Source organism: Aythya ferina (assembly GCF_964211825.1).
Source record: "Aythya ferina genome assembly, chromosome: 14".
Lineage (NCBI taxonomy): Eukaryota > Metazoa > Chordata > Aves > Anseriformes > Anatidae > Aythya > Aythya ferina.
In genome coordinates this window covers 9,522,497-9,537,435 of record NC_140312.1, presented here as the reverse complement: position 1 = coordinate 9,537,435, position 14,939 = coordinate 9,522,497, and the positions used below count along the sequence as shown (strand labels likewise).

The 14,939-nt window shown below is 49.6% G+C and overlaps 1 protein-coding gene across 1 annotated transcript; it reads left to right on the top strand.

The window, feature by feature from the left end:
• Positions 1–7,649: 7,649 nt before the first annotated feature.
• On the top strand, positions 7,650–13,474 carry MSX2 (msh homeobox 2). Its single transcript, XM_084536192.1, has 2 exons — positions 7,650–8,114; positions 11,717–13,474. The coding sequence occupies exons 1-2, from the start codon at positions 7,760–7,762 to the stop codon at positions 12,139–12,141; spliced, it is 780 nt and encodes a 259-aa protein (XP_084392318.1). The 5' UTR covers positions 7,650–7,759; the 3' UTR covers positions 12,142–13,474.
• The last annotated feature ends 1,465 nt before the right edge of the window (positions 13,475–14,939 follow it).

Genomic DNA, 14,939 nt, shown 5'->3' with positions numbered 1-14,939 from the left:
CACAAAACCTGACTGTCTGTTACATGAGGCAAAACCCTATATAAGAGACTACAGTGGCCTGATGGCAAATCGTCTCTGAAAGTGTTGCCTACCCAGAACCTCTGTTGGCAAGCAGCCACCTTGAGCTAGACCAAAATAATAATTAATAACAATGATAATAATAGTTTAGAGACAATGAATGAGGTTGTTTAAAATGTATTTTTAAGTGCATAGGCAGAAAGAGTGCTTATATTGGAAAGAGGAGCATTCTCCAAAAGAGGAAATATGGAAACAACACAACTCGGGATATTTCTAACTAGCTTATATGAGCAGCTGTACATGTATAGAACGAGGGAAAGCTACACTAGCAGGGACTGAAGGACTGTAAGCTGGATGAGTTAGTGGTTCTCATCTCTGATTTCTGAGAGGCTGTGCAAAATAACCCTATAAAAATTGTTGTATGGATTTAATTTCTTCATCTGCTAAATTAATATCCTTCCAGCATCTGTATTATCCTAAAATATTATTTGATTTGGTTATTACAACTCTCCGTGCATCACAAATATATATATATATTTATACAAATGAAAATTGTTGTCCTCCTACCAAAGGCTTGGAGCCGATACAATCTGCAGAGGAATTAGGAGCATCCAAATAAATTCCCCACCCCCTGTCCTGCGTAACGTTTCCGGGACCCTGATGGCATTCTCTGCAGAGCTAATATCAGCTCGAAATGCAATCAGAGTAATTGCGAACCCCGTGAAAGAACCCTGAATGTAATTAAATAAAGGAAAGGGGGCGGGGGGGGGAAAAAAAAAAAAAACTCCCTGTAACCTTGGAGGGCTGGCTGGAATCCGGAGCGGAATGTGCTTTGCTCGCTCCAGCCTCCGCTGCCCACCCCAGCGCATCCCGTGCCCTGGGTAAGAACGTGCAACCGCTGGGAATGTGCTGGACAGGGCTGGGTGTAAAAGCGCGTTTGTACTGAGGATTTTTAGCTCTCTCCAGATCCCAGATTGCAGCCAGCCGTGAGCTCACGCCCAGCACGACCGGCCGGGGACAGCGGGCGCACAAGGGAGGGCTCCGGGGCAGCCCCACGCATGCAGGAGCGCAGTGCGGGGTGCGGTGCTGCGGGCAGAGCCAGAGGTTGAGTCCCGTTGAGAGCATCCCTCGTCCCAGTCATCAGGCACAACTCAACCTAGTGCCGAAACAGCTTTAGCAGATTGCTCCGTGGAGCACTCTCCCGCCTCTACTCTACCAAGTAAAATAAAAAAGGTCCTTAATCTCATTTCATATTTTTTTTAATTGGAAAAAAAAAAAAAAAAGATTGATGGAAATGCAAGTTTTCTTTAAATAAATGTTGTTTGAGAAGTAAAGAAATCAGCCAGGTGATCCCAAAGTCGGGCACTCCGATCATCAGTTTGTACAAATTTAAGTTTGTAGCTCAAAATCAGTTTATTGATTGGCTTACTATAACAACCTGGATAATCAAACAGGGATGCGGCAAGTACTGGAGAAAAAAAAAAAAAATCAATCGCAAAGCTGCGATAAATCTGATAATTCAGGGGACTCGGGATAGATTAGGAAAATAAGGACGGGAAGACAAGTGGAAAAAATAACAGACGGCAGATAATCATAATTTGAGTCTTGCAGGAAGGTTGGGACACATCCCCACGCCGTGATTCTACTGCATAAATAGTAGGATTTGTTTTAGGAGCTCCGTCTGAGCACGGGATAATTCAGTGCATTTTCCATCTCCCATCCCGTCTTGTGTTTCCTGGATTTGTGGAGGAAAAACGAATGTGTGAGAAAAATGACAAATAAAAGTTTTTTATGTGCATGTAGTGCATATGATAATGAACTCGGTTTATGGTTTGTATGGGAAGATGGGTGTGCGTGGGCGGTCTCTGGGAATAATCGGGTCTTCGAATCTAAATCAATGCAGGAGCTTTTAGTATGTAACTCTCTACACATATTTTTCCTCGCTGAAGTGGATCGTTTTGAGATATTCCTAGCCCAGACGAGCCGGAAGGTCTATGCGATAGCTAAAAGTCGCTGAGCAAATTCGATGGAAATCGTTTGCGAACGGAAAAACAGCCGGGATAAAGAAAAAAGGAGCTCACGGATCATCACTTTTCCCTTTTTGGGGAAAAAAAAAAAAAAAAAAAAAAAAAAAAAAGAAAGAAAATTTAAAATAATAATAATAATTTAAAAAAAAAAATAAAAGAAATAAATAAAAGAGGGTAAAAAAAAAAAAAAAAAAAAAAAAAACGAGAGAAAAAAGAACCAAGATATTTGTCCCGGGGATTTCGTGCCGCTCCAGCCCCCGACGGGGCGGGGGCTTGGGGCCGGCCGGGCACCCACCCCTTGGCCCGTCTGGGGGCAAACGCATAATTTTTTGTCCACGTTTTTTTCGGGCAGTGGATGTGGGGTGTCCCCCTGGGTCTGCTCGGGACAGCTCCCAGCAGCACGGCGCCAGCAGGTGCCCACGGTTTCTCTTCCCGGGGCCCGATTCTGCGCTCTCGGGAAGCAGCGACGGCTGCACTCGCTTAGAGGGAAGTAAGGTCCTGCCCTGGTGTCCCGAACACAGGGGGACCCTTTGGGACCCGGGGTCCCAACCGCGGTCCCCCTGGACGCTCACAGCAGCTGGCACCCCGCACTCCCGCGGTCCCACTCCTCTCCGCAGCCTCTCCGTGCACCGCCTCCGAAAGGCGAGCCTCCATCCCATCGTCTCGATGGCGGTTTTTCTGCATGTAAATATATCCTCGCAAACAGCTCTTTCCTCCCCTTAAACTTTCCCATGTGTTTATTTAAAAAGTTATTACCTCGGAAAAAAAAAAAAAATCGTTTTCAGTCCTTTAGGGGAAAGCTGCTAACTGCTCTGAGCAGGGAGACATCTGATCTCTCCCAGCTATCCCCTGCGTCTTGCCAACGAGAGAATAAATATCTGATCGCAACTGAAATACCTGCGTAGAGAGAGGAAGAGAACAACCCTCGGCGGGTGGGAGAGGAGACGCTCGTATTATGCAATAATCACGGTTCATTGTACGCTCACTGTCTTAACGAGTGGATGACACCAGTGCGATAAATAGGAACCATTGTCGGGTGACACAGAGGACAATTATAACGCGTGATTGCACTTACTGCCCATTTCCAGCACGGAATATAGCGCAACTTTGCTTCATCGCAGCCACCTTCCCTATGCACCGGGAGCCGGGCTGCGTGTGCCGGGCAGGCTGAGCCCTCCCCCGGCCTCAGCTGAGGGACAGGGCCCCCCCGGGGTGTCCGAAGGATGCTCGGGGGAAGCCTTCCCCCGCACCCCGAACCGCCCGGGAGTTGGCTCTGGAGCTAACAGCTGGGCTCCTCCATCCGTCAAAACAGCTTCGGAAATAGGAGTCCAAGAGACTCAAGAAGAGGACCTAGATGGAAGTGGCTATAACCAGAGCTGACCCTCGGAAGCTCTGATGTTTGGCTCGGTTTAATTCCTTTCTAGCGTCTGGGGATAAATGGATAATTTCGATTATTGCAATGCCTTTCTCTTGGTTTCAGGTCTAATCTGGAGCAAGGCAATGAGACAAAAATCTTTCCCAAACTGCTACTTATTATCTCGGCGTACACTTCGTTTCGGGGTAGTACTTAGGCTTGATGCACACTCTGATGCCATTATCCTGCCTTTTTTTTTCTAGTCAAATGGGAAGCCTTAACTTAAAAACCTTTTTTAAAGGACTTCCACACATCAGGTTCACGGCGACTCATTAAAAATAATAATAAAATAAAAATAATAATAATTTAAAAAAAAAAAAAAAGAAGACACTAGTACCTCCACTTTAGAAAATATCTTATTAACCAAATCGATCATAAAAGTAGAGGAAATTCTTTGGGGGCTGTGTCTCCTGAAGAACAACACGCTCCCCACTGCCCGTGGGTATTTTATTCCCTTGAGAAGGGCACGGGCTGGTGCTATAGGGAGGGCATCATTCCCGTAGTGATTCGGATCGTCTCCCTCCGGATTTACACCGGTGAGAGGGGGATCTCCCTGCAGAAACCTGGACCTCCCCGCAAGTCACCATGGGCAGCCCTCAGAAACTTTACGCCGTGGCATTTCGCGGTGGAGATGCTGCCCGCGGCCCTTCGGATGGAGGAGCGAGGATGCTGCGGCAGTGCCTCCCCGTCGCCTCCCTCCGCCCCCGGGCTGGGAGAGGCAGGCGGAGGTGGGCCGGGGGGCAGCCCGGAGCCCGGGGGGAGCGGGGGAGGCTGGAGGCGGAGCTGGCCGGGACGGGCCGTCGCTGCTGCTGCTGCTGCTGGAGCCGGTCAAACTGCACAGCCACTTCCCCCAGGAGCTTCCCTTTCATCTCCCCGCTCCTGGCGCCTGCAAAACAGCCTCAGTTTGTCTGCGACGTCTCTCCTCCCCCTGCCCTCCCTCCCTCCCCGGCCCTTTCCAGCTGAGAGCCCCGCCGCGGCTGGCAGGGGCTGATGCTGCCGGAGGATGGGGGGAGACCGAGGGAAGGGGGGCGCGGGGGGCTCCCGGGGCATCTTTGGGATCCGCCCGTGCTCACTGCCAGGCTTTCTGAGGGGGACACACGGGTGTAGGGCTGGGAAACAGCCCCGGGGAGAGGCCAGCCCGAGAACAGAGAGGCACCCGCCAAGCCCCGACGGCCAAGCCCCGACGGCCGAGACCGGGACCGCCCTCCCCGGGAGCGGGGACACCCTGGCGACACTCAGAGGGGACCCCCACGCGGGGGACAGACCCCGGACTCACGTCGGTTCCCCGGGACGGATCAGTTCCCTGCTGGTCTGAGGCTGGGCGCTCTTTCTGAAATCGTGGGTCCGGGAAAAGCCTGAATTCCCAGAAATTTCTTCAAGCCCTGTCCTTGCGAGCTTTCCGTCCCGGCATTCAGTGCCGTGCGGGGCTTCTTTCTCCTATGTTTAATTGATAGGAGGAGGATGAAGGAGGGGAGGGGTGAGGGAGGAGAGAAACCTCCAAGTTCAGGCTTCAGACGGAAAAATGCTCAAACCCCTCTATGGGCTAAGGCTGAAGAAAGGCAAACGACATGAGCAAGCCCTGCCGTGCTCTGCAATCCCCAGCACCCCTGTGGCACCCAAGCCAGCCAAACCGGGCTGGACGAGCCGACTTGTGCTCCTTGCTTCATGACGCCCTGAGAAGCATGTCCCGTGGTCCCCCTCCTGCCTCCAAGCTTCCCAAAGGAGGACAGTTCCCCATATCCATGGGGACAGCGTCTAGGCCCCAGCCAGGCAGCCTCGGAGAGGAGCGGCACCCAAGGGACGTGAGCCCCAGCTCGATGTCACCGTGACCTGCCCTCCTGCGAGCTCTGCTTCCCCAGGCGCCCTTCCAGCGGGCATTGACTTTGGGAGCGCGGTATAATTATCTGTAGCATTTTCAGCAGCCCCACAATGGCTTTCCACGGATGGTGCATTGTTCTTGACACACATGCATTGTTCTTGTATGTCCATCAATTCTCATTTACTTGTCACTGTGCAGGAAGCATGGAGAAGGGAAGGGAAAGGGGGGGCTGGAGGGGAGAAGAGGGACAAACTCAAGCCCACAGCAGCAAGAAAGCTTGCAAGGCCGGGGCTGGGAACTGCATCTCTCTGCGAGTATCTCTCAGCACAGAGAAGCATTCTGCTGAAGGAGAATGGGGATAGCAGAAAGAACAAGTGACGCATAAGTTTGTGGGACAAACTATTATTTTCACCCATGGAAAAAAAAAAAATAAAAACATCAGGGTCCTGTTGCTCAAAACGTAATCTGTCTCATTCGGCTTAGCTAGGCTAGTGAAAAGCATCACATCTCGTTGCAGATCTTGCCTGGCTTTAATCGTTAACCCATCGAAGTCTGCAGTAATCCTACCAGCAATAAATGACGATTGTACAAACCCTACTATTAGCCCCACTGATCAGTGGGGTTTTGTAACTCGGCTTCTCGTACACTTCCTCCCACTCTTCTTCCCATGCCACAAGCACTAGTCCCGGTCCCAATTTGTCGTGTGTGACACCTGGCGAGGGGCTACCGAGGCTGGAGAGGCTGCCGGGAGGGGGGGGGGGGTGGATGAAGGGGGGCCAGGAGGACCCTTGGGACCAGCACAGCTCACTCATCACAGCCCCTTCTTCAAGGTGCTCTCTGGCCTGGACTGGCTGGAGGAGCAAGGGCCGAAGAAAATCCCAGCAGAACCAATTCCTCTCCCAAAAATATTCTGAACTGTCCTCTAGGAAATGTCACAAACACCCCGGCTGCGGAGTGAGTGGGACACCGTGCTTTGTGTTAAGGGGACCGGGAACATCCAGGACTGCTGCATAGGCTAGCGAGAAGGTCGGAGTCCCAAGCGAGTACCACATTACCTGGTGAAAACCTGCATATTTTGTGGAAGGACATAACCGAAAAGGCTCAGGGAGCATAGACCTGCAGCTGTCCAGGACCAAGCCCACAGCCTTGTCTGAGCCTCCCCTGGAGTCAGGGCATGGAGCGCGGAGCTGAGCGCACAACACCAGACCGGACAGATGCTCTGCCACTTTTCCAGCGTGTTTTGGGTTATACAGCCTCGGTTGTAACTAGTACCAAGACGGATCCCAAACTCTGCGTTTTCTGGACATTAAAAAAAAAAAAAAAAAAAAAAAAAAAAAACAACAGCGAAAGTTACGGGCACAGCATGAACTAACGCCCAGTGTAAGATTAAAATAATTACGAAAAGAACACTATGCATTTGCTTTTATCCACGCCGTAATTAGAAACGCTTTTAAAAGGATACTCTTTATTCATACCACTGGTAGGAAGCCCAAAAGTGAGAGAATCGCTTTCATAGTACTAGCCTGATATGCCTCTTAATTAAGGACTGCGTGGCCCTAATTTATTAAAACTCATCTATTCATCACGTGTGTAATTGACGCTGGAAAAATAATAATTAGAGATCTAACCTCCGCAGCGTGTTTTCCCTCAGCTCGGCTCCTGCTGCCGAGGAAACGCAAACAACCCCCTCTTATTTTGGGGTAAAAAATGCGAGGAAAAAGCTGCCGCGGTTCTTCGCTGAGTGAGGGTCCAAAACCCTTAGCATACACACACACAGTGCCCTCGGGAAAAAATAAATCTCGTTTTTAGAGGATGCGGCCGGGGTCGGGCAGACCCCGGGAGGGGGCGTCGGGGCTGGGGCGCGGCGGTGCCCGGGGGGCGTCGGGGGCGCGGCCGGGGGGAGGCCGATGAGGGCCGGGAGGGGCCGGGCCGGCGGCGAGAGGAGGCAGAGCCGCGATCTTCTAAAGTTTTCCTCTTCGCCTAATCATCAGCCCTTAATTACCCCGGCGGCTCTTTTCTTGCTTTGCTCTGATTATAGCCTTTGGACGGCTCCTTAATGGCACGGCTCCGCTGGCTGCCCGTGTCATTAAGCGCTAATTCATTTCGGAGGGGACTTGGGGGGGGGGGGAGAGGGGGAGGGGAGGAGGAGGGGGAACACCCCAAGCAAAATAAGCCCCGAACGAAAAAAAAAAAAAAAAAAAAAAAAGATAAAAATAAATAATAAAGTTTCTCCCCACCCTCCCTCCCCCGAGCCAATGGCATGAGTCACCCCGCGACGTCAGGGCCCAGCTCGGCCTCTGATTGGCCCGCGGGGCGTTTACTCCACTTCCCAAAGGAGGAAAGAGCCGGGGAGCCCCCAGAGGGGGGAAAAAAGGGGGGCGGCTCCGCAGCGCCTCACTCGCGCAGTCCCCGCGCAGGGCCGGGCAGAGGCGCAGCGCAGCTCCCCGGGCGGCCCCGCTCCAGCCTCCCTCGTCACCCGCGATGGCTTCTCCTTCCAAGGCGAAGGAGGTTTTCTCCTCCGACGAGGAGGGCCCGGCGGCCGGCTCCGAGGAGCACCACAAAGTCAAGGTGTCCAGCTTGCCGTTCAGCGTGGAAGCCCTCATGTCCGACAAGAAACCCCCCAAAGAGCTGCCGCTGGCCGCGGCGGGGGGCAGCGCCGACGGGGCGGCCGTGGGCACCTCCAGGAACCTGCTGCTGCCGGGCCACGGCTCCCGGGAAGCGCACAGCCCCCCCGGGGCTCTTACAAAAACCTTCGACACCGCCTCGGTTAAATCGGAGAACTCGGAGGACGGCACGTCCTGGATCCAAGAGGCCGGCAGATATTCGCCTCCGCCAAGTGAGTGGCTGGGGAAGAGGCGGAGGGCAGCGCAGGGCTGCGCGGCGCCCCCGCGGATGGGGAGCGAGGGGAGGCGGGCACCGGGAACCGGGCACCGGGCTCCGAGCCGCGGCCCCGAGCCGTGCGGCTCCCCAGGCACCGAGCTGCGCGGCAGCACGTTGGCTATATCCATCTAGACGCTATATTTCTGTAGATGTTGCTTTCTGCCTGTGTTTACACTTTATATTCATGTTACTTGGGTGTTTATGTACATTCCAAAGTTATATATTTACGCATCTATATATGATTGTATATATGTAAATATAAAATACTTTTTTTAAAAAACTGTACAAACATCAGGATCTCCCTTTCCCCACCTTCGGCTCCCCGGCTGCCACTTTGTACTTTTCTGTCATCCCCTTGCAGTGAGAACTGGAATTTCTCCATCTCCTTCTCGCTTATACGAAATGTTCAAAGCAATCTCCTTCTCGCTCTTAAATCCCAGGAATTCCTTCCTTTGCATCTTGCGCGCCTTCCGTGCGCTGTCTCCCACTGCGGTCTCTCCTGGCCCGGTGGATCTGTCCTGCCTCTCTCATCCTCGCTGCAAGCAGCCTGTCAAAGTTTCTCGGGCTGGGCCTGCCCTCTTTACCCCCCGCCATGTCTCCCGACCCCTTCCCACCGCCGTGGGGACACAAATTCGGAGGTGACAGGTCACTTTATAAACCCCTTTGGGGTTTGACCCGCGCTGCTTTGTCTGTGTTGAGTTGCATTTCGCTTTTGGCAAGATCTCCCACTTCCCGTTTTTGTTTTAAAATTTCAATTGTATTAAAAAAAAATAATAAAAAAAAAAAAAAGAAAGAAAGAAAAAAGAAAAGAAAAGAAAGAAATTAAGAGCCCAAAAACTACCTCCAAGAAAAGGTGAAAAGCGTAGCCCGGCAGTGCTTGACTCTGCCTTCCCATCGCCAAGAGCCTTGATGGAGAGGCACCTGTATTAGCAGATCGATCTCCACTAATCTATGCATCCCTGGCTTGCCTGATGAAAACTAAATTCTCTGCTTTATGCAAGTTAATGGCTTTGTAGATGCGAACTATTTATCAGGACGCTCTTGCAGAATTTGCTCCTATAAACTAATATTACAAGAAGAAAGTTTAGTGCTATTATAACTCATCTCGTTTCGAGACAGTTAATTCGTTTTTGGTTTGAGTCCCTTCTTTTCCTTTGCGATTACCCCGAATTAATTAGATTTCTAACGTGCTGGAAGAAAGCCCGTGAGAGGGATCGGGAGGAAAACAGGCCGCCCGTGTCATTGCGGGGTAGCTCCTCTTTGCGACTTTAATGTACCCTCGCGCACTCAGGAAAAGAAGCTTGTGTTCCTACCCAGACCCCCTCTTTTACAAGACAAGGCCTAATCTTCTCTGGATACTTTTTTTTCCCCCGAAATTCCACTGTTACTGTATTAAAATAAGTAATTGTCGAGATCTGGAAAATAGCCTTGTAAAGGACTTCAGTATCTAGGGAGTTCGGGTCCCGTGATTTCAGGGGGATATGGGGCGAAAAATGATCAGTGATAGGAGGCTTAGCTCGGGAAGGTCCTTCGGCCTCGATCATCTTTCTCATTTCCCTCCTCTCCGGCTCTCGACCCCATCAGAGCCGCGGTGACAGTGCGGGGTAATGAGCAGTGCTCCCGCAGGACGCCCCTCTGTCCGTGGAGGGCTTTGATGTTAGGACGAGCTCCTCGATCTATGATTATTAATATTACAGGTGGGATGAACTAAGGAAGTGATGATTTTTGTCAGCCGGTGGACAGAAAACAGACAATAAACAAGGGGGGAAAAAAATCAAAATAAAAAACAGCGGAACAAATAATTGCAGCAACTGCTTTAGGACTGGCACGGGGTAAACAGAACTACAGGCTCTGCTCAGGCGACCGTCCCTGCTTCTTGTCAGAGGCTGGCTGTCATTTAGGGGATAGCTGGGGGAAAAAGCTGGTGGACGTTTGGGTTTATTCCGAGGGCACTATTTGTCTGAGATTTAACTTAAAAGCACTTTTTTGAAGTTTCTCCCGCGCATAGCAAAAGTCGGGATGAGTCGGGCTAACCTGAAACCCGGGGAAGGCGCTGGGATGGGGAGCGATCCCGGAGCAACCGTCGCCCTTTTAAACCCCATCCCTTCTGGAAGCAGCTGGCTTATAGCTGGGTCTTTAGAAATCCGGAAAATAAATCTTTTTCGTTTTAAAAAGAGAGTGGAATAGCGGCGTAATCGGTAGTGAATTTAGTGTAGTTTGCGTCAAGTTTTAGGAGTGCACCAAATGTCACAGTTAGCAGTTCAGTTATTAAAATGCTCTCGTGTGATCGTTAGACGGCATTTGACAAGTTGTTTTCTGAGAGGGATTTATTTTTTTTCGCCTTCAGTATCTAGAATAGTAAGAAGAGAAACTTTGATTTTTCTGATGGAGCTGTTTTCTCCCTCCCCTTTCTGAATTTTTGAACGCTTTCTTCGTGAGACTTTTTTTAATTGCAAGATACTCATTTAATCAGCTTCGCGGACCAGTTTATTTAAAAATAAACACATAAATAAGTGAAAGTTAAAACGGTTCTGAAAATACTGAGAAGTGTGTGAACCAGACATGTACAAAATTTAGGAGCTACTTATGAGAGACTGGGTGACAATTTCTGTATCAGGCTTGGGAGCCTTGTATGTCCCGGGAGTGATTCCAAACATAGCCAAATTGCAAAGTTTTTCAAAACAGCAGAATGCTTTTAAATCATTCTTTTAATTTATTATAGAAATGTAAAATTAATTTAAAGACAACTCAGCCATGTGCCATCTCTGGAACAAGTGCCTAACCTGGTTAGCGTTATAAGAAAAGCACGAAAGGTAGCAGATTTCTTTATTTGTATTGGGTACAGATGCTGCAGCTATGTGGCATAAATATGGCAGATGTCATAAGAACTAAGTATTGGATGAAAAGTATGATACTTGCTGAAAACAGAAATTACTGCTCGAGGAAAAACAAACAAAACTTATTAAGTAGAGTGGAAAGCTGCTCTTGATTTCAATGGTAGAAGAAATAGCAAGAATAACACCCAATTATCCCAAACATAAAAATTATCAGATCCTGTTCTTCAACTGCTGGGATAAACTCTCACAGGGTTGACTTGTTACTCTTGGTGGAGGAATCCTGGAATGGGCTTGTCTCTCGCAGCACAGTGCTTTTGTGAATATTCTGCTTCTGCCTGCATGTTTGTCTTGTGCTGTATTGGGGTTATTCCTCCAGTTCTGCAGCTACCAAGACAGCTATTTTGTGTGCTTTAGTTCCCCATGCTGTGACTGCTAAAGTGATATGCTGGGTATCTCTGAATCCTATTTGCCTACAAGCTATTCCCTTAAAATCACAGAGCCTAACTTTCAGTTCCCAGGACATCTGCTGAAATCCCATAAACTTAAGTTTGTCTAGTAAGAGATTTGCAGTGCCGTTTGTAAAAATGGCCTGTTCTGAGGGTATCACCTGATGGGACACCCCATATATGTATCCCCCTGGGGTCTCTCAAGTGCAGCATGTCTCTCCAAAGCACCCAGGTCTCCCTGCCTTTGTGGTAACCAGCCTTTTCCTTCCTTGCAGGACACCTGAGCCCCACTGCCTGCACCCTGAGGAAGCACAAGACGAACAGGAAGCCCCGAACCCCGTTCACCACTTCCCAGCTGCTGGCTCTGGAGCGCAAGTTCCGCCAGAAGCAGTATCTGTCCATTGCCGAGAGAGCCGAGTTCTCCAGCTCCCTCAACCTTACAGAGACCCAAGTCAAAATCTGGTTCCAGAATCGGAGGGCCAAGGCCAAGAGACTGCAGGAGGCTGAGCTAGAGAAGCTCAAAATGGCAGCGAAGCCCATGTTGCCGTCGGGGTTCAGCCTCCCTTTCCCCATCAACTCTCCCATCCAGGCCGCCTCACTGTATGGAACATCCTACCCTTTTCACAGACCTGTGCTTCCTATCCCGCCCGTTGGACTCTATGCTACTCCTGTTGGATATAGCATGTACCACTTATCCTAAGAAGATCAGAAAGACAAAGCGACAGCAAGACAGACTTCCTGGTGGATCTTGTCCAAACCTGAGAAGGCAGTACCCCAACCAGTACTGGCCATTCTTACTGCAGGCTTCTAAATGCCATCCCGAGTGTACAGGAGTTCGCGTTAGCAAAGCAAGGCATCCTGTATGCTACAGGTTGGGTGTCTTCTGAGAGTGCTCTGAGCACTCAGAGTCTGATCCTCAAAGAAAAAAAATGTAAAAACAAACAAAAAAAAGAAAAAACATTTGAGCAAATGTAGGGTTTTTATACAGTGCATGTAAAAATAGAATAAAAAGGAATGGGTGAAAAAAATGTTTTATGGAGGAAGAATTTCCCAACACCTTACATGATGGGGCCCAACATGTGTTTAAAGTAAAAGGGGTACATGCCCTAAACCCACACTCTCAAGTGTCATCATTTACTATGGGGGCAGGGGGAGGGAAATAAAAAGGTATAATTGAGGTGTTCGGGAGGGTTTTTGTTTTCTTTGTTGTTGTTTGTTTTTTAAAGAAAGCAGAGCCCTTAGATACAGACACCATGTAAATAGAAATTAGCCCCGGTAGAGTCTGAGTGAAGTTCAGAGCCAGCAAGTTCCTGCATTTCTAGGGGTAGGGAAAGGTTTTTTTTGTTTTGTTTTTCATCCCAAACATCGACGAACCTTTGCAACAAGATGAGGGGCCCTTAAATGCAGAAATTAAAGTATCAGCTTTATCCACAATTGGCTCTTGTAATGCCTTTATCTGTATAAATTCAAATTTATTGTTTGTAAAGCACTGTGAGGGGAGGTAGAGTGCAAGGGAAAGTTATTAGGCATTCTAGTCTTTATCTCTTCCTACTGGTGTGCTTAGAAAATTTTGTCTACAGCCAGGTAACCGTGGCTCTGCAATGGTTTTTGAAAACCATTCAAAAGGGAGGAAGGCAGTTTCTGGGGAAAGAAGACGTGGGTTGTTTCCACAGTGGTGGTGAGCAAGGGCTGTCAAACTCTTCTGTGGAGACGTTTGGTATTTTTTGTTAGTAATTACAACAGTCTATATTAAACAGAAGAATCCCCCATGTCTTCCTCTCTTCCCTTTGCAAAGGATGCTAATGTTAGTGACTCATGCTTCTAAGGAGAGATCCAGGTATCAAAATCCAACAGCATTACTTGTAGGATGGTGGGGTGCCAAGAGACTGCATAACCTCTGTCCCTGTGGGAGCTCCCCAAGTGCTGGCAGTGTCTTCCCCGGGCTTCTCCTTGTAACTATTGTATTATGTGTATTACTCTTGCTGAACTTTGTGAGAAAATTCCTCCAAAGTCTATGGAGCACTGAAGGCAGAGATTGTCCTGCATTTATTTTCTTAGCATGTTGAGAAGAAAGCAAAAAGAAAAGGGCAGTAAAATGAAAAAAAGCCACGAGGTTTTGCTGGTTATAGTTTGTTTTGACCCAGGCACTGTCACCGCCCGGGACTCACTATAGATGAACTTCCTATCTCCCTTCCCCTCACCCCCAATCTTCCATTATAGGAAAGTCCCTTTGAAAGGGATGCCTTGTACAATTTTATATATTTTATTGAAGATTTATTATTTCTTATCTCTTATTTCGAATTAAATTAAAAAAAGAAAAAAAGAAAAAAAAACATGTTTAATCACGTGTGGGTCTGTGAGTGTTTGGAGTTCTTTAAAAGGTAACTTCTCTCCGTGTGTGTTTTGCAGTGCTGGGTCAAGTTCAAAGGAATGTTTTGGTTGCCTTTATGATTATTTCCCCTTCTGAATCTGAATTAAAGCCAAATTTGCAGCACATGAAGGTGAATTGCAAGTCAACAATTCAAAGTCGAAAGCCAAACCTTTTATGAGGTTTCCTTGTTTTTAACAACCCCTTTTAGGCGCCTCTGTTCTTTACAGCATCATATTCTGGTGATGTTTCCACTGCTTTTCTTAGCTCGTGAGCTCTTCTCTTTTGCTCAGGCCTCTCCCCTCGACTCGCCTTTCCCCTGATCTCAAAGCCATCTCTAGCGGGTTGCTGCTTTCAGCCCCAGACACTTCTGGGTGTCCTTTAGTGCAGTGAGGGCTGGGCAGGGACCCTGCAATACTCCATCACAGTGGCATTTCAGGACTCCCACCTGCTGTCACCCTATTCCCTATCTTCTGGGGCAGCCTCCCTAAAGGGACTCTCCTGTGCTGCCTGGAGAACAGGTGCCTAACCATATTCCTAGCCCTCTCTGGTGGGGGGCCCTCGGGTGTGCGGGGATGAAGGGGGTGCCCGGGAGGTCAGGGACAGAGAACCGTGGGTCTCCAAATCCCATTCCTGCTGGCCCAGCACGGCACCTTGCATTTTTCTGTAGGAGTCTTTTAGGGGTTTAGGAGCGACCTCTGGGCTCCGAGCTGGGCCGGGAGGTGCATTTACCTCCACTGGAGCAGCTGGGCGATTTAATTCAGCCTCACTCCGATGCACGGAGGAAAGCTTTCCTCTGCCCCACGCTGGTCCTTGGGCTCCGGGGGAAGGGGTCTCAGCACCCTGCAGGATCGGGCCTCGGCTGTACGAGGAGGAAAGGGCCGGGGGGGTGTGGGGGGATAGAACAACTCCCGAGCAGGGCTGCCTGGAGGGGCTCCGGGCAAAGCGGATCCTTCCCGGCCAGCCCCACTCGGCCAGCTCCCTGTTAGCCTTCCCGCTTCGCGACTGTAGGGAACAAAGCTGGGGGAATCCAATCTCCACGCAGACTTTTCAAATTAGCTTTTACTGCCGGATAAAAAACGGGAGACAACCTCTCCTTTCTCGGGCTCTCCCTTTCTGAAGCGTTATCC

Coding starts and splice junctions, on each gene's coding strand:
- MSX2 (XM_084536192.1), top strand. CDS start 7,760: ATGGCTTCTCCTTCCAAGGCGAAGGAGGTTTTCTCCTCCGACGAGGAG. Junction 8,115..11,716: donor CAGATATTCGCCTCCGCCAA/GTGAGTGGCTGG, acceptor CCTTCCTTGCAG/GACACCTGAGCCCCACTGCC.